At 40.8% G+C, this 19,577-nt stretch overlaps 1 protein-coding gene across 3 annotated transcripts; it reads right to left on the bottom strand.

Annotated features, from left to right (window-relative positions):
- Positions 1-2,653: 2,653 nt before the first annotated feature.
- Positions 2,654-15,650, bottom strand: LOC139470810 (alkaline phosphatase, tissue-nonspecific isozyme-like). Of its 3 annotated transcripts, none has more exons than XM_071253103.1 (11): positions 15,576-15,650; positions 12,884-12,967; positions 11,752-11,972; positions 10,098-10,272; positions 9,240-9,412; positions 8,394-8,501; positions 6,665-6,761; positions 6,303-6,443; positions 5,707-5,898; positions 4,646-4,759; positions 2,654-4,303 (listed from the first exon to the last, which is right to left on the bottom strand). In XM_071253103.1, the coding sequence occupies exons 2-11, from the start codon at positions 12,948-12,950 to the stop codon at positions 4,017-4,019; spliced, it is 1,575 nt and encodes a 524-aa protein (XP_071109204.1). In that variant the 5' UTR covers positions 12,951-12,967; positions 15,576-15,650; the 3' UTR covers positions 2,654-4,016. The 3 variants fall into 3 exon arrangements, with proteins under 3 accessions (XP_071109204.1, XP_071109205.1, XP_071109206.1); XM_071253104.1 differs by having other exon boundaries at positions 15,583-15,619; XM_071253105.1 differs by lacking the exon at positions 12,884-12,967 and having other exon boundaries at positions 15,576-15,641.
- Positions 15,651-19,577: the final 3,927 nt, after the last annotated feature.

Here is a 19,577-nt window from a genome sequence, read left to right as displayed (position 1 = left end):
ATTCACTCACCCATTATCCCTGTATGTTTCGCATTACTCGAGTGAATGTTATGTTCAGTGTCAACAAAATAAATTATCAATTATTCTACATGGTTTAGTTTTAGTTTTATCGTACAGTTTATACATATCCTCTTTACTGTAACAAATAACAGTGAGTGAGTGGTTTGTGTTTTATGCCGCTTTGAACAGCATTTCAGTTATATCATGATCAAGCGGAGCTTAATTTGGGAAGTGATGCAGACTTTATCACTGTGGGGAAACACACGAGCACGGGGTTGGTACTGTAACACCAGAAAACATAATCAGGGACAATCTGGGATTCGAACCCACGATCCACAAGTCTGCACAGTGCCTTGAACAACTGGGCCACCCGTTACACATACCAAAGACAATCTGGAATGATATGATGTGAGCTTTATACCTACCAGTGTGGTTTACTCACCAGTTGGACTCTTCCCCCACCCCAGCACACCCACAGCCTAGGTTTGCTTAAATAGATGGCACTTGTTATTACCCTGCCTGGCGCTCGGCATTTAGTGGATGAAACAAGGACTCGTCGGCTCGGAGTCAGTATATTGTGTCTGATAGGGGTATTCATGTTATCTATGTTGCCACATGATATCTCAGTGGGCGAGCACTATAAAAAAAACAACAGTACAAGCAGGAGGAAAGCGGAAGTGTCATGGTGTGGGGTGCTTTCTGTGGCAATGCACGTTCCAGGCTTCTAGTCATCCGTGGCAACCTCAACGCTGTTGTTTACCGCGACCAGGTACTGGCACCAGAACTTCTGCCTTTCATGGCAGTACATGGACCCGCTTGATCTTCCAACACGACAATGCCAGACCCCACACAGCAATTTTGACAAGGAATTTCCTTCAGAATGCGGGAGTCAACGTCATGACTCGCACAGTCAACGCACATGGTGGCCATACACGCTACTGAACTTGTGTGCCATCAGATTCTCGTGCTTGGGACTTATGATTTAAACTGTTGATGTTATTACCGAATACCGTAGGTGATTGGAACAAATTATGGTTACCACCGTTAATTAAAATTCTTCTTTGGACATTAATGATTAATTATTACCTTCTCTGATACATTTGTCCGTTGTATATCATATATGGGATTACTTTTAAAAATGTGAAGTTTTTAATTTGACTCAGTATATTTAGTTAGCCTTGCTGAAAGAACGAGTTTAGTTGAGTCATCGTGTAGAATAATACACGGCAATAAAACTGCGGGACAAAAGAAAGTATTCACATGAAAATGAATTTGACTAAAAAATTGCAAACGTTATGAATACATCAATACAAACAGTCGCCGAAACACTGCGAACTTAAGGTCCAAAACACAACTGTGATACCCGTATTAAATACTTCACCATCGAGTAACCATTTCTTGTTTGTTGCATTTTTAGTCACTATCAAACATGGGTGAATACTTTCTTTTGCCCGGCAGTTTACATTGTATTTAACGAGCCTTGGTGAAAAGACGTGTTAACCTCAATCGTCATGTCGAATAATGCACGGAAATGTAAAGTAACGGAACCATTAAGCTATGGCAATACTACAATAGTGGTACCTGTATTGCAATGGTATCCTAGTAGTGTTTCGACTATTTTAAAACAACCTTCTATATTTTCACCATTTCTGTGCACAACACGGGTTCTGTTTCCCCAAATCATCTTCCACAGGCAAGGGCGTTAATTGACTATAAAAGTCTAGTTTACACCCTGGCCGAACCAAGCTGGAATTCCGGAGTAAAGTTTTGGCTGGACTTACGAGTCTATGCATAGTCCAATCAAAATTGTGTAACGAACTAGACATCCGGTTCGTAAACAACATGGATTTCAACGTGCAGATTTCTGTCGACTGCAGGATTTGGCGCTACGATGGAGCCAGAACATTCTAGCCTAGTTCGGCAAGGGTGAAAACTGGACTTTTTATAGTCAATTAGATGCCCCCATATCTGCATACTGATGGACATTTGGATTCAATTTTGATTGGAAAGACACATTTATAAATTTGCAAAAGAGATATTATTTTTTACCATAGTCCATGACTTCTGAACTTTGAACTTTCCTTGATTGCGCAAACTCACATGATCAGTGCGTTGAGTTCATCATAAAGATTGTAAATACAAGTGCCATTAGTAGAATATAAAAGAAATGATATATCAACACAATTTTTAATCACTGCACATTGGTTTGGGTTTTTTGTTTAACGCTGCAATATTCCAGCTACAAGACGGCGGTCTATAAAAAAACGAGTCTGGACCAGGCAATCCAGAATTGACATCATGAGCATCGATCTACGCAACTGGGATACGATGACATGCATCGACCAAGTCGGTGAACTTGACCGTCCGATCCCGTTAGTCGCCTCTTACGACCTGGGTTGCTGAAGACAAATTGTAACCAGGATCTTCAGGACCACAGCACAAAGAAACATTGGTTGGAAAAAAGAACGTCAGATGGAAGACATACAATTACATGGAGTGAACATGATTATACCTACTGGAAATAAATACTTTTACTGTCTAATAATGAAATAGTCATTATTGCGAGTCACGTCGATAAGAGTCACTGCGGGTTTTGTTTGAAAAAGACTTCTGAAAGAATGAAAAGAACATCAAAGTAGTAAAATCAGCACTTTATTGAACATTGAAAAAGGGACTATGTTCGCCCAAATAGGAATGTTCTATGAATTTCTACGCCATAAATAGATAATGCTTATAAAAATAGAGGCCATCTTGAAATTTGGCAGCCATCTTAGATTTTCGCGTGGCTAACGTTCTTTCACAATATACATACCAAATAAGAGGATTTTGTGTAAAGTTCATGCCTGTATCATCATTGGAACAATTCCCCGATATTTTGCACGTTATCTGTTGCAGAATTACACTTCTAAGATCGGTGCATTTGACATGTGTTCATGGCGACTCGTTACCCATCGCGTCTCTCCGGAAACTGCTAGAAAGCCTTCGGATTCATCCGGAAAGAATGGCCACGTGTGATACCTGGATGATCTCGAGATGACAAGGTTGTCTGTATCAACTTGACTATTTATTTCCATGAACTGATTCGGAAATATTGAACTTAAAATAATACCTCTATTGATGTTCTACTTTTCCGGCAACCAGGATTCAACCTTAGTTAACCAGCGTTAATCAAGGGGAACACAGGGCAGTACACAAAAAAAACGCATAAAATGCAACTTGGTTAAAATAATGGGCGCCAGAAGAAGAAACATAACAGTCATTGCTATAACACACAATTATGAGAGGTTCGCAACTGTTTCATTGCTTGACAAAGCTGCCATTGTACCTTTTATATTCAATGCTTTAAATACAAGAGAATTCAAAACGCCTAGAACATGAAACGAGGTGCAACCTCGTTGCATGACTGATTCTAAAGTACTTATATCAATAATCGAAAATAATTTTCCCTGACGCATATCGAAATACAGTAAACAACGGTCATAACGAACTCAAAGGGACCACTAATTTCAGTTCTTTATAACCGTAGTTTGTGATAAGCATATACAGCATATGTACAGCAAATGATCGGGACAAGTTCGTCATATCCGTCAGTTCATTATAAGTGTAGTTTACTGTACCAATACTGGTTAATTTTATTCATTAAAATGCATATATTCATGATTGAATCAACTAATTAGCTAAAACAATGACGTCACTTGGAGACCGCAGAGTACCGCACCGCAGAGGTTCCGTAGGTTTGGGCAACTAAGGTCATCCGAAGTATGACGTTAAATCAGTTAACATGAGCTAACATTGATCAACCCAGGTTAACTTGGGTTCACCTAGGTCCACCAGGGATTTGAAATCGAACGCAAGTTGTAATCAGTCCCTTATTAATAATCTCACACCCACATTGAAAATAAGGTAGGCGATTCCGACGGACGGTTATTAAGCTTGTTATTATGTTTACGTTTCTTTTGCACGTGAGAAACAAAATTCCCAAAAAAGACACTAACATTAATACGTTGACATCAACATCAGTGTCTCAGCCCTGACAACAACACAGCTAATGACAGACAGGGAACAACAGCGTAGTAATACACAATATTCTTTCCACTTCCGTTTGCAGGTTCGACCACATCGCAATGCTTCTTGTTGATCCCTACGCACGACGCGTACGCCATGACGTGCGGTATATAGTTCTGCTCGTGCACCCCATGGAACAGGTGCGACATGGGACCGTGGGCGAATATTGCAACGTCTTCACCGCCGTGGGTTTCAGAACTCAATGGAACTGCACTTGTGAAGTGGAAATCCACATCGGCTGTAAGAAAATCAGAGACACAAAAGGTCAGGTGAGGTGAACTGGGGTTTGACGTCGCGCTCAATATCACAATTTACACTTGAAAATTGTATTTGACCAAATATTTACGAACGTTATTAGAACTTTACAAGGCTGAATGTCTGGTATCCGTAAACCAGCGCAAACTGATTATTACAAAACCTGCTTCACTATGCTCATCACAACAGCATCTAACAAACATTTCTTTTTTGTTTCATTTTTGCCTATTTGTGTGAGTGTGAGTTTGTGTATGTGCGTGCGTGTGTGTGTGCTTGCGTGCGTGCGTGCGTGCGTGTGTGTGTGTGTGTGTGTGTGTTTCCTTACTTGTGTCCACCTCAGTTAGGTTTCTGCGGACCTGTGGGCCGTTCCCGTATGACAGAGTTGTGTAGGGATTCTTGTCAATCGTCTCTCTGTAGTTCGGCACCCGGTTCACCTTGTCTGGTCAATGCAACATGTAATATTATTAGATAATGCAAAGATTTCCGCAATATTCATTGACCAGGTTATTCGACAAAAACACCTATTGACTCAAAGACAGGTATGATAATGTACAGCATTAACTTGAGTTACTAAACATAGAATGGAAATTACCCGGAAGTGGTATTCCCCATGCCTAAGCCAATCAGATGTCTCCGTTTGTTGGAACCTCCTTACGTTATTGTAGCAAACATAGTTTGATATGTTCAATCTACTTTTGTGTCTTTATTATATAACTACGGATGGCAGCAAGGGACGGGAACTGGGGCGTCTTAAATCACCGAGACACTAGTTCGAATCTAAGTCTGTCCCTGTGGAAAATGGAGGATAGACAAATGGCTGCTGACTTTCGAATTCTTTTATCATATCACAATTATCCCGCTATAATTCTACATTCGGACAGCTATAATTCTACATTCGGACCGCTATAATTCTACATTCGTACCGCGATAATTTTACATTCGTACAGCTACATTCAGACCGCGATAATTGTACATTCGTACCGCGTTAATTCCATATTCGGACCGCGATAATTCTACATTCGTACTGCAATAATTCTACATTCGTATCGCGATAATTCTACATTCGTACCGCGATAATTTTACATTCGGACCGCGATAATTCTATATTCGTACCGATATAATTTTACATTCGTACCGTGGTAATTCTACATTCGTACCGCGGTAATTCTACATTCGGACCGCGATAATTCTAACTTCGGACCGCGATAATTCTACATTCGGACCGCGGTAATTCCACAACCGCGTCGCGCTGACTCCTGCGATGGAAGGCTGGGTGAATAGTTATGAGCAGTAGTGTACTTTATGTAAAGAAGAGCATCCAATCCTCTAATATTACTCTCATGACCAGATTGCCATTGAAGATTCCAGTTGTCATGAGGCACCTACCAAGGATATTGTTGCCTCTGGATGGGTAGCCGCCGATGGTGAAGACGTGGGAGTGGTCGGCAGTGACGACGACGAGAGTGTCGGAGTCACTGATGACGTCCATGGTGGCCTTGACGGCCTCGTGCAGGGCCTTCACCTCGTGCAGTGCGCGTTTGGCGTAGGTGTCATGGTGGCCATGGTCAATACGGCCAGCTGAAACAGAGAGGTGGAATGAGTTGGTTTACGCTGCATTTCAGTTAATTCACGGAGTGTCAGCTTAATATGGGGGAAAAGCCGAAGTGATGAAGGTCGTAGACGTTTACCATACGAGCACGGTATGGTTCTGACAGATCAAGGTTTAAAATCGGTGAAACCAACGAGCATGGGTATGATGCTGACAAACCTAGAGACATAATCGGGGCGAACCGGGATTCGAACCCACAGTCATAGGTTTCTGGCGTGCCCATTGGACGCAACTCTGCACAGCGAATCGCGGCGCTATCGACGACGGGGCCAACCGTGCCCCCCTGTTCAAAAAGACGTTGAACCAAACTCAGTCACTCAGTAAATGCGCTTTTCTTCAAAGCGTTAGGTCCACACAGACGTCGTAAACTCACATTCTACAAGGAGAAAAAATCCTTTGTCGTTTTTTTTCAGGATCTCAATGGCTTTCTTCGTCATCTCGGCCAAAGAAGGTTCCCCGTCACCAGAAGAATTGCGCTCTATATCGTACTGCATGTGGGAGGATTCGAACAGACCTGAAACACCAGTTTAGGATGATTTGTGGTTACGAAAAATGCCACATCCGTTGAAATAGTAAACAAAAGAAATACGAAAACTTTCAATCAAAACTATTTGAGAACAAAACTCCATGAACAGCAAAACAAACGGGCATACAAGCTAACAGTTACAAAGTTCAATAAAAATCTGACGTAATATTCTGTGATGATTATGAGATGTTCCCTGCCAGTTTGCTCACCTAGCAGGTAATCTGTTTTCGCAGGGTTTACGGAGTCGAACTGGGCCTTGTTCCACACGTACGTCGCATTCTTATCTCCCTTGCCGTTTTTCCAATCCTGCAAATAGTCCCGCATGTAACTGTGCCAAACACGTAAAAGCATTATGTGACTTAAGTTATTTCTTTCCAATGTTGGGGCACGGGTGACCTTGTCGGCTAAGACGCATCAAGTCACTGTGCAGAGTTGCGTCGCTTGGGCACGCCAGAAACTTATGATCGTTGGTTTGAATCCCGGTTCTCCCCGATTATGTTTCTAGGTATGTCAGCAAACAGTTTCTAGGTTTGTCAGTTTGGTGGGTTACACCAAAGTGGTAAATGTCTGAGCAGACCTGCATCACTCCGGGTTTTCCTCCCACATTAAGCAGACACGTTTTGACTGAAATGTTAGCGTCCTTAACAAAACTTACTCTCACTTGTAAACCGAGTGTTGTTCAGTTTGTAGTTGTGTTGAATGATAATCGGACATAACATTACATAAAACATATTCAATTTAATCTTATGAGCAAAAGACGATGCTTATAAACAATTGATTTTAAACATCGCAGCACATATTGCAAACATGACGATGCTTCATTTTTGTACTAGTTTACGGATCCATTGATACGAAAGAAATTAAAAGATAGAAAAAAATATAAATAAATAAATAAATAAATAAATAAATAAATAAATAAATACGCCCCACCCATCAAGCAATGCTACAATCACAGCGCTGAGTTAAGCCAACGGGTAATGTGTTCATTCGCTATTGTACAAAGGGCCGGGTTATATTCCCAACATGAACTTCGGACACTGAGGTCGTAGGATTCCGACACCAATGACACAAGTTCTCGTGACCGTCAACTCTCATCCACTTTTAACGATGTCTACCCGTCCTGTTTGAACACGATGAGTAGGCCAATAACTCAATATTCATCTGCAATTAATGCTATACATCAGACGGCCGAGGTTACATATAGGGCGGTCACCAGGTCCCAAGTCTCACCTGACCGACATTCAACCCCTCAATCAACGCTTCAATCAATAACCCTCAAAAGGTATGTCTCTCACATCATCGGGTGTTTGGACAGGTATCTCTCATTGTGCAAGTACTTTCTGTTACTGGGATTGGAGCGTGTGAGACTGATTCTAACAAAAGGGGGCAGATTCGGACTCTTTTATAGATTTTTTTCGTCGTTTTTTTTAAGGGCGTTACGGATTTTTGGTCCAAATAATCAGATTGATTGGTCGAAAAAATATACTTCTGTTCTTCCAATTTCAAAAAATTGTTTTAATTCCCGCTCGCGATTCGTCATAACTCTTTGAGCCTTGAACCTTTAAAGTTACATATTCATATTGATACTGACATTAAATAGATTTTTTGGGGTTACATTTTACTTATATCTAGTCGGTGCAATAAAACAAACCCCACTGCTTTCCATTTATGTTTCCCATTTCTCATTTTTGGGTGCTGTGGTGGTAGTTTTCGGATTCGTAATCCAAGTCTAACCAAGGAACTCGGCCATAAAGATGGCTTCCGATGAACAACAAAACGGGCGTAATTGACGGGTTAGTTCTGAATAGAAGTTGTGAGCCGGGTCAAGGTGTATTCCATGTGTAAAACCAAACATTAGCCCGGAACGCTCGTAAAATAGGCAGCAGTCAGCAGCGCACAGAGTTTCGGGAACCAGTCTCATGCCTTGGCGATTCTTACATTAATCAGATCACGTCCATCAGCCCTATGTTTGGGGTCGATCTCTCCAGTTTCCGGGTCTGTCTGGTTGTTGAGCAGAAAGTAGCGGCGTCCCCCTCCCATCACCACCTGGAAGACAGAGTGAGTGAGTGAGTGAGTGAGTGAGTGCCACCCATGGTACGGTAAGCATTAGATAGGAAGTAATGGGATTGAAAATGTACCGTATAATTAGACCTTGTGTTATTTCATAACTCCACTCCCAACGTGTTGCAATCGCAATCGTATTAAAAAGGATATCTTAGTTGGATGTGATACCTGTCCGCGTGAAGGTCTCACAAACCGTTCATAGTGTCAGGAAAACGGTTTATAATCAGCCAATCAGCGTCGAGGTTTGTAAATTCCCGGAACGAGCGAGCGAAACATGCAGAACGTATTATCTGATTTCTGTCTCGCAAAAACGGGCAGCTCATGATGGAAATAAAAATGGAGATAAAAAAATATGTTGTGGACATTACACACACATACACCGCGCGCGCGCGCGCACGCACAAACACCCCACACTAACACTAACAAACAAACTACCCCACACTAACACAAAATTAACACCAACACTAACTACCCCCATGACCCCAAAGTACACTCAAAGGAATGTTTGTGCTCTGTGTCGATTTTCTCTTAAGATATATATTTCCGAATTGAGACCGTGAATATATAAAATCGCGTCGTTTTAGAAAGCTGACATGTGATTGCCCGAAGACCCCAGACACCTTTAATGTAGATTGGTAGGACAAAGTTATCTCGGGGTTCAAGAAGTGTTTGTTAGATCTTCACACACACACGGGTGTCGTATACAGGATGTTGTTTTACCTGAAGGTCAAGGTTATCTACAAGCTGTTGGGCAATGTCCTTGCACTTCCCTGTGACGTTACTCTTGGTGGTGTCTGCGTCCCCCTCCCAGTCTCTCTCGGCCGAGTGGGCGTATCCGGCTGCCGGGGTGGCGTGTGTCACACGGGCAGTGGTCACGATGCCGGCTGCCTTTCCTGAAAAATGTACATTAAACTGTCATTTCCCATTAGGGTGATGGGGTGCTTGTGGTTGAAGCGTTCGCTCGTCACGCCGAAGACCAAGGTTTTATTCCCTACATGGGGACACTGTGTATTCCAGTTATATCACGGCGTGTCAGCTAAATGTGGGAGGAAAGCCCAAGGGATGTTGGTCTCAGACGTTTACCACTTCGGTGAAACCCACGAGCAAGGGTATGGTGTTGACAAACCGAGAAACATAATCGGGGCGAACCGGGATTCGAACCCACAATCATAGGTTTCTGCCGTGGCCAAGGGACGCAACTCTTCACAGCGAATTCCGGCGCTTCAGACGACTGGGCCACCCGTTCCCCCTATTCACAGCAGTGACGTCAACACGGATCATTACCCAGGGTTCTCAATACATATTAAATCAACCCTGTTAATCCGGAAACCGTGTCTCCCGGAGAGTTAATGTTGTGAACATGTAAGTATATACAAAGGGGCTGCTCACGGATATTTACAATGACGAGGTGTGATATATAAGTGATGTATTCTCTGTGACGGTTTGGTTGTTCCAGATGTCATCCGACTATGATCTTTGGAGGGACGGCGCCAGTTTCAAATGCCAGAATATGGATAAGTCCTTTGCTGCAACAATTTTGTCCTCGGAATGAATGCAACGGAAGATCTTCAAGCATACCTTCATCCAGAGACCACTTGAGGATAGATTCGACCTTCCCAGCATCCTGTGCATGACAGTCTTCTCTAGCCACACTCTCGCTGACCCCGAGAGTTCCCAAGTTGGCCTTGACCCCACACAAGAAAGCCGTGGCTGTTCCTGCTGAGTCAGCTGTTTGACGATCTACGTTATATGTCTGAAAACATAGATGGGTGTGGTGAGTGTGTGACCGGCGTTTTTATGTTTGTTTGGGTATGTTTTAACGCCGCACTCAGCAAGATTCCAGCTATATGACGGTGGTCTGTAAATAATCGAATCTGGACCAGACAATCCAGTTATTGACACCATGAGCATCGATCCACGTATTTGGGATAGTCCCCTCTCAAAAATAACGTCGTCAAATATAAAATCGCGAGCGCGTGTTCGAATCCCCAGAAATGACGTCATGATAGAACAATGTTTTATCGTGAAATAAACCATAAAGAACAATGAAGAACGAAGCGTGGTTTATTTCACGAAAAAACATTAATCTACCATGACGTCATTACTGGAGATTCGAACATGCGCTCGCAACTTGATAGGACGTCGTAATTTGGACAATGTTATTTTTGAGAGGGAAGTGTCTGGTGTCTAGTTGTTCCCCATAGATGTAACTGAACAACGCAGATTAACGCAATGGTGAACGATCGCATCCAAAAGTGGTCGAGATTAGACAATCGGTATTTGGAGAAAAGGTACAGATAATCGCCGTGACAATTGGGACAATATCTTGGAAATACCAAACTTAACCCCCCTGTTCATAAATTTGACTTGTCCGACATTGCCGAGTCATCATTAATTAAATACTGGTCCATATTTCAAAAGCTTGTACATTTTCTTAACATCCTTGAAGTGGCTGTACATAATGTCGATATCTCATTTACGAAATAAATGGTGTTTGGGATGAAAGGATTCCAGATAAAGGCCTGTTTTGTTTTGTGTTTAACGGCTGATGAGTTTTTAACAGCTTGAATTGTTGGTTGGTTGGTTCCACGGGAACTCGATGATAGCGTATATAGCATAATATATTCGTATAGAAAAAAATCACACCCCTCTATATACATATAGACAAGGAGTGACACACGCCATCTAGGTCGTTATTCAGGATTACGGCGCTACACGGGCTTGAACTCAGCAAATAAGTGACATTAATATTTCATGCGATATCGTGCGGTGATTCGAACAAGGTGCGAAATCTTGAATAAGAACCAAGATGGCGGGTGTCACTCCTTGTCTATATGTACACTACTGCCGAGAAGTTCATTCCCCCTACACTCATGGGCAACGCGTTACGCAACCCGTGTACACCCCGTTGCAAATGCAATCGTCACACACTTTATCCACCCGACCCTCATAATTTGCTCCGGCAATCTAGGGCTGCTGGGATATATTCCGGGTCCCAATCACCACAGGGGTCAAAAAGCACTCATATTGATATTGAGAACTTCAAAGGTTTGGACAAAAGTTTTTTTCCATATTCCTTCCCAGACAGTAACTTCTTTCAGTGAAGCATAGGTTAGTTATTGATAAATCGTGATAGCGTCTTTCAACCAAACAATATATTTTTTTTAATTATATCTAAAAAAACAAAACATTTTCCAAATAAATATGCCAAAAAGAGAGTAATGTTACAAACCTTAGACAGGGCCACATTGGAGAACTTCTCAAAAGACAGAACCGTCTCCTCCCCTGTGTTCCCTTCAGTCTGGCCCGTGTATATCCGCCCTGCCGTCACAGTGGACACGCCCATCCCATCACCCAGGAAGAAGATGACGTTCTTGGCAACGTTGGTGTTCGGCTTCATTTGGAGGGACTCCATCAGTGTCTTCTGCGCCATCGTCACCCATTCTTCCCCATCTGACCAATAAAATAATTGTTATTTTTATTTCCGAGACATTCCGAGACCAACATGTAGTTCTAGAACGAATGTTGTTTAACGCCGCAGTAACAAAATATCTAGCTTCATCACGAAGGTATGTAAATAATACAGCCTGGTCCAGATCCGTGGATGATAGCATGAACAAAGGTCCCTGAAGTCGGCGTATGATAAGACGCAATCAGTCCGATCCAACACTATAATCACCAGATCCTTGTTTCTCTCGACGCCTATGTCAAGCATGGCGTGGTGAGGACCTATTGTATCCCGGAACGTACCTTCACGGGGTGTCCCTTCTGAGCACAACAAGCCGATGGGGTAGTCTAGTGGTTGCACTCAGCTGAAAATGTGGCTCATCCGGCTAGACATCGGTTGAAGCGCTCACTCGCCCCGCTAAAGGCCCGTGTTCGATTAACACATGAGTACAATGTGTGAAGACGATTTCGGGGGTCCTCAAACGTGGGATTGTAAAAAGTGGCGTAAAACACAACTTAAGTTCGACATAAAACTATTTAACTGCTAGATGTATTTATTTCTTCATGGGGCCTCGTATTTTTAACTTGGTCAAGGAGACCGACCGACAAAAAAGTCTCAAGATAGAAAAATCAAAACTTTTGACAAAACATATTTGGCCGATTCAAATAAACAATCAATGATTTTTCAGTGTCTTGACATAATGAAACTGTTTAGTTTTTTTCATTCTTTTGTAGCAGTGCTTATCTGAAGTTGAAAATTATTAATCACGTTGTTTTTTCGATCACCTACACTGAATTTTAAACCAAGCCTTTTATTAATTCAAAAAATACGTAAGGCCCGAAGGACGGACACAAGCCACAGTAATACAATATTTTCTGTGTTGACATAAATAATTATTCATATACCCCCGACTTACCCGCTGACACCACCGATAGGGTTGCTCGCCACAACAGCAAACACAACACAATAGCCGCTACTCGCATTCTGGTTGAGAAACTTTCTGTAAAGAACAAAGTGTAGTGTATTTGGGTATTATATTTTATCATATAATGGGTAGGTTTCTCGGCAGGATAAAGCCAACGGATAAAAACGATATCCGCTGGGGTCATATGCGGATAGAGATGCAAATATCAAAGGTCAAGTAGGGACTACTTTCACTGTTTATAAACAAACATGGTGTCGCCCTCGTCATTGGGCGATCGCGTCAGAATTAACCATCGGGAATCTGGATAAACTACAGGGATAATTGCTATCATTATCAAAAGAACAGTCCATTATACTGAAATTCAGTGTCTAACTGTGACGTAGCTAAGGCATTTTATAAGTTTTGGCAACTCTGGAGATATAAATTTCGAAACAATTTTGCGAGGGCACTAGGCCTAGCCAAGCGGGTCGGTAGCCATATCTGTGCTTGTAGACCTCTTCGGCTTGAAACCTTCTTCACAAATATGTTTGAATTGTTACCTTGTTTCGTTTTGTCGCTGTGTTTACATCTGACTACACTTCTTAACGTTATGACAGGACAGACCGACTGTCAACAACGTCTGACCGTGGCCTTGACGTCTCATAGACTAGGGTTAGAGTAGCTTCCCTTTGACAAAGGGCAGTTACTCTAGCGGGACAGACCGATGGGTTGCCGTGAAAGGCAATTAAAAACAATTGTTGTTTTGCGTATATGTTGCTTCGCCACTGTATAAGAAACAGATTTCAGTTGGAACTATATTGGCTACTGTCACTGTCCAACTGACACATCACTTACCCTCTGACGTAATAAATATTAATGCGCCCATTCCAGGAAAACTCGCAGTGTTTCGGTAATGTTTGTGAGAGAGAGAAAGCGATTTTACAGCACAGAATTAAAGAATGACATTATATGATAAAGAGGTTATCACGCTTGTGTGTTTGGGGATGGTAAATATCCTGCATTAGGAATAAACACTATGTATTTAGCTCGCCAAGGCTCGCTCAATACAATGTTTATTCCTAATGCAGGATATTTACCATCCCCAAACACACTCGCGTGATAACCTATATCTATCTTCGCTGGAGGATTATTGTGTACGCTTGGTGAGGATTATTGTGTGTGTTTTTGGAGGATTATTGTGTGTGTCTGTGGAGGATTATTGTGTGTGTCTGTGGAGGACTATTGTGTACATTTGTGGAAGATTACTGTGTGTGTTTGTGGAGGGTCATTGTGTGTGTTTGTGGAGTGTTATTATTGTGTGTTTGTGGAGGATTATTGTGTGTGTTTGTGGAGGATTATTGTGTGTGTTTGTGGAGGATTATTATTGTGTGTGTTTGTGGAGGGTTATTGTGTGTGTTTGTGGAGGATTATTATTGTGTGTGTTTGTGGACGGTTATAGTGTGTGTTTGTGGAAGATTATTATTATGAGTGTTTGTGGAGGATTATTGTGTGTGTTTGTGGAGGATTATTATTGTGTGTGTTTGTGGAGGGTTGTGCTAAATGTAATGCCACTACAAACGGATGATCAGAATTCTGTGAGCATTGCTAAGGGACACTACAGTTGGGATCCTGCACCCAGAGTGTCACCTCCATTGGCAGTGTGGTTTCAGAGGAAGTGAGTGAGTTCGGTTTTACGACGCTTTTAGCAATATTACAGCAATATGACGGCGGGGGACACCAGAAATGGGCTTCACACTTTGTACCCATGTCGGGAATCTTCATCGTGACGAGCGAACGCTTTAACCACTAGGCTACCCGACCGCCCCTATGACGCGTTTCAGATATTTCCGTAGTGTCACGATAAGTTCATCATATTTAATGCATATAATACGCTAATTTTGACATTTGACATTACATACATTAAGATAAATAGTCTATTACGATACAGTACTTTACAGATGTAGTGTTGGGTAAATGCATTCCAAATGTTTATTTTTCAAAATATATTTAGGTTGTGGGTCACATTCATACGAGATATGCTATAAAATGTTATTCCTCCATGGCGGCCATTCTAATTTGGCTAACATATTGGATTGTTTGGATGAGTCCACATCTTGAAAGTATTGGAAGCCATAACCAGCTACTGTGCCGTGTTTCATTCTTTTAACACTCAACGTTTACGTTTTCACGAAAAGGTAAGACTATAAAGCCAATACCTATATATCTGGTGTACAATTTTCATATATGCTGTTGCATCCAAGTTGGAGACCCGTGAAGATCCGGGGTAAAGTTTGGTGTTCAGCAACCCATGCTTGCCGTAAAAGATGACTATGCTTTTCGTAAGAGGCAACTAACGGGATCGGGTGCTCAGACTCGCTGACTTGGTTGATGCATGTCATCGTATCCCAACTGCGTGGATCGATGCTCATGATGTCAATCACTGGATTGTCTGGTCCAGATTCGATTATTTACAGACCGCCGTCATATCGCTGTAATAGTACTGAGTGCGGCGTTAAACAACAAACAAACAAACATCCAAACATCCAAGTTGGATTCAGTTCTATTTTGTGTGCTGACAAATGTAATAAAATGAGGGACTAACACATTGTTCTAATGTAAGGAATTGAGTCCTTTCATTCCGACAATATGAACCACTTTTATATTGTGATGATACAATAAGACAATGATGGCTTAACGTACTAACCTGTCACCTCGAGATCAGCCTTGGTTGACGCTCAGCTTCCACACCCGCCCGTTCTGTCTGGCTTCAGTCCCCAGCTTCACAACCGCCCGTTGCAGTGTGCTGAGGTAGTACATGGATATTCATCTTGGAGGTAAGCGAATCAGGTGACGGGTCATTCTCCATATGCGTTAATGTTGGTTCAGATATGATATACACACAATATTGGTGACTCGTCGAGTGTGTTTGCCGTCACAAGGCGTTCCGGGAATCCATCCTTTATGAAAACAAGGTTAAATTACCAGTCTCCCCCCCCCCCCCCCCCCCCCAACACCCACCCCGCCAAGTCTTTTGAGAAGTGTATTCAAGACAGGCAAGAATAGTGGTGTATTTATTACACATCGTTCACATTATCATGGATATTCATCCACCTTGAGTTCAGGTCACTCATTATAAACGCTGTCCCCCTGCTTGTGATTATACAGTTGTAGTTGTTGTTTGGTGTTTAACGCCGCACTAAACAATTTTACCGGTATATGACGGCGGTCTGTAAGTAATCGAGTCTGGACCAGACAATCCAGTGATTAATATCATGAGCATCGATGACATGCATCAACCAAGTCAGCAAGCCTGATCACCCGATCCCGTTAGTCGCCTCTCACCTATTCGTAAAGGAAATAATATATACATCACTCACAATGAATACATGTTGAATACATCGCTCAGAGTGAAAGGTGGGAAGTATTGTATATACATCATTCAGAAGTAAGTAGTGTATGTATAGCGGACATGTTATATACATCATTTGGAATGAGTGAGTTAAAATTTTAAGTCGCATCGGCAATATTTCACTCAGGATGAAAGGTGAAGGTGTATTCATATAGGATATATAATATGCATTACTCACAATTAAGGGTAGTGACTATGTATAGCGGACATTTTATATACAACACTTTGAATGCATGGTGAAGGTGTATTCATATAGCATATATAATATGCATTACTCACAATGAAAGGACAGTGACTATGTATAGCGGACATTTTATATACATCACTTGGAATGAATGGTGAAGGTGTATTCATATAGGATATATAATATGCATTACTCACAATGAAATGCTGGTGAGTATATATATATATTGGACATGTTATATACATCACTCAGAATGAAAGGTGAAGGTTTATTCATACAGGATATATAATATGCATTACCCACAATGAAATGCTGGTAAGTTCATATATATGGACATTTTATATACATCACTCAGAAAGAAAGGTGAAGGTGTATTCATATAGGATATATAATATGCATTACTCACAATGAAAGGAAAGTGACTATGTATAGCGGACATTTTATATACATCACTTGGAATGAGTGAGTGAGTTAAAATTTTAAGTCAAATCGGCAATATTTCACATGGAATGAAAATTAAAGGCGTTTTCATACAGGATATATAATATGCATTACCCACAATAAATGCTGGTGAGTATATATATATATATCGGGCATGTTATACACATCACTCAGAATGAAAGGTGAAGCTGTATTCATATAGGGTATATAATATGCATTACTCACAATAAAGGATGGTGACTATGTATAGCGGACATTTTATATATATCACTTGGAATGAGTGAGTTAAAATTGTAAGTGAGTGAGTGAGTGAGTTGGGTTTAACGCCGCTTTTAATATCATTCCAGTTATATCACGCCGTGTCAGCTTAATGTGGGGGGAAAGCCCGAAGTGATGCAGGTCTAAGACGTTTACCACTTCGGTGAAACCCAAGAGCACGGGTTCAAATTTTAAGTCGCGTCGGCAATATTTCACATGGAATGAAAATTGAAGGTGTATTCATGCTGGTGAGTATGTACATTGGATATGTTATTTCAATCACTCAGAATGAATGGTGAAGGTGTATTCATATAGGATACATAATATGCATTACTCACAATGAAATGCTGGTGAGTATATATATATATTGGACATGTTATATACATCAATCAGTATGAAAGGTGAAGGTTTATTCATACAGGATATATAATATGCATTACCCACAATAAATGCTGGTGAGTATATATATCGGACATGTTATACACATCACTCAGAATGAAAGGTGAAGCTGTATTCATATAGGGTATATAATATGCATTACTCACAATAAAAGGATGGTGACTATGTATAGCGGACATTTTATTTATATCACTTGGAATGAGTGAGTTAAAATTGTAAGTGAGTGAGTGAGTGAGTTGGGTTTAACGCCGCTTTTAATATCATTCCAGTTATATCACGCCGTGTCAGCTTAATGTGGGAGGAAAGCCCGAAGTGATGCAGGTCTAAGACGTTTACCACTTCGGTGAAACCCAAGAGCACGGGTTCAAATTTTAAGTCGCGTCGGCAATATTTCACATGGAATGAAAATTGAAGGTGTATTCATGCTGGTGAGTATGTACATTGGATATGTTATTTCAATCACTCAGAATGAATGGTGAAGGTGTATTCATATAGGATATATAATATGCATTACTCACAATGAAATGCTGGTGAGTATATATATATATATTGGACATGTTATATACATCAATCAGTATGAAAGGTGAAAGTTTATTCATACAGGATATATAATATGAATTACCCACAATGAAATGCTGGTAAGTTCATATATATGGCCATTTTATTTACATCACTCAGAATGAAAGGTGAAGGTGTATTCATATAGCATATATAAAATGCATTACTCACAATGAAAGGAAAGTGACTATGTATAGCGGACATTTTATATACATCACTTGGAATGAGTGAGTGAGTTAAAAGTTTAAGTCACATCGACAATATTTCACATGGAATGAAAATAAAAGGTGTCTCCATACAGTATATATAATATGCATTACACACAATGAAATGCTGGTGCGTATATATATCGGACATGTTATACACATCACTTAGAATGAAAGGTGAAGCTGTATTCATATAGGGTATATAATATGCATTATTCACAATAAAAGGATGGTGACTTTATATAGCGGACATTTTATATACATCACGTGGAATGAGTGAGTTAAAATTGTAAGTGAGTGAGTGAGTGAGCTGGGTTTAACGCCGCTTTTAATATCATTCCAGTTATATCACGCCGTGTCAGCTTAATGTAGGAAGAAAGCCCGAAGTGATGCATGTCTAAGAAAGGAAAGGAAAGGAAAGTGACTATGTATGGCGGACATTTTATATATATCACTTGGAATGAGTGAGTGAGTTAAAAAAATTAAGTCACATCGGCAATATTTCACATGGAATGAAAATTGAAGGTGTATTCATATCGGATATATAATATGCTTACTCACAATGACAGGCTGGTGAGTATAAACATTGGATATGTTATTTCCATCACTCAGAATAAATGGTGAAGGTGTATTCATATAGGATATATAATATGCATTATCCACAATGAAATGCTGGTGAGTATATATGTATATTGGATATGTTATATAAATCACTCAGAATGAATGGTGAAGGTGTATTTATAAAAGGAGTTACTGTATATATAACTCATATTGAAAGGCGAGGGAGTATGTATATCGGATATGTTATCTACATCACTCAGAATGAAGGACGAGAAGTAGAGTATATACATCATACAGAAGTCGGTAGTGTATGTATAGTGGACATGTTATATACATCACTTGGAATGAGTGAGTGAGTTACAATTTTAAGTCGCGTCGGCAATATTTCACTTTGAATGAAAGTTGAAGGTGTATTCATAAAGGATATATAGTATGCATTTCACAATGAAAGGATTGTGAGTGTGTATATCGGAGATGTTATATACATCACTGAAGGTGTATTCATATGGCAGTTTCTGTATATATTACTCATAAAGAAAGGCGAGGGAGCATGAATATTGGATATATTATCTACATCACTCAGATTGAAGGGCGAGAAGTAGAGTATATACATCATTCAGAATGTTACATGTTTAGAATTAAAGGTTAAGCTGTGTTCATATATTTGATAAACAGTGGATTGTTTTGCCC

This window comes from Haliotis cracherodii, unplaced genomic scaffold, assembly GCF_022045235.1.
Source record: "Haliotis cracherodii isolate W230 unplaced genomic scaffold, xgHalCrac1.p SCAF_21, whole genome shotgun sequence".
NCBI classification, from domain to species: Eukaryota; Metazoa; Mollusca; class Gastropoda; order Lepetellida; family Haliotidae; genus Haliotis; species Haliotis cracherodii.
This window is presented reverse-complemented; position numbering and strand designations above follow the sequence as displayed.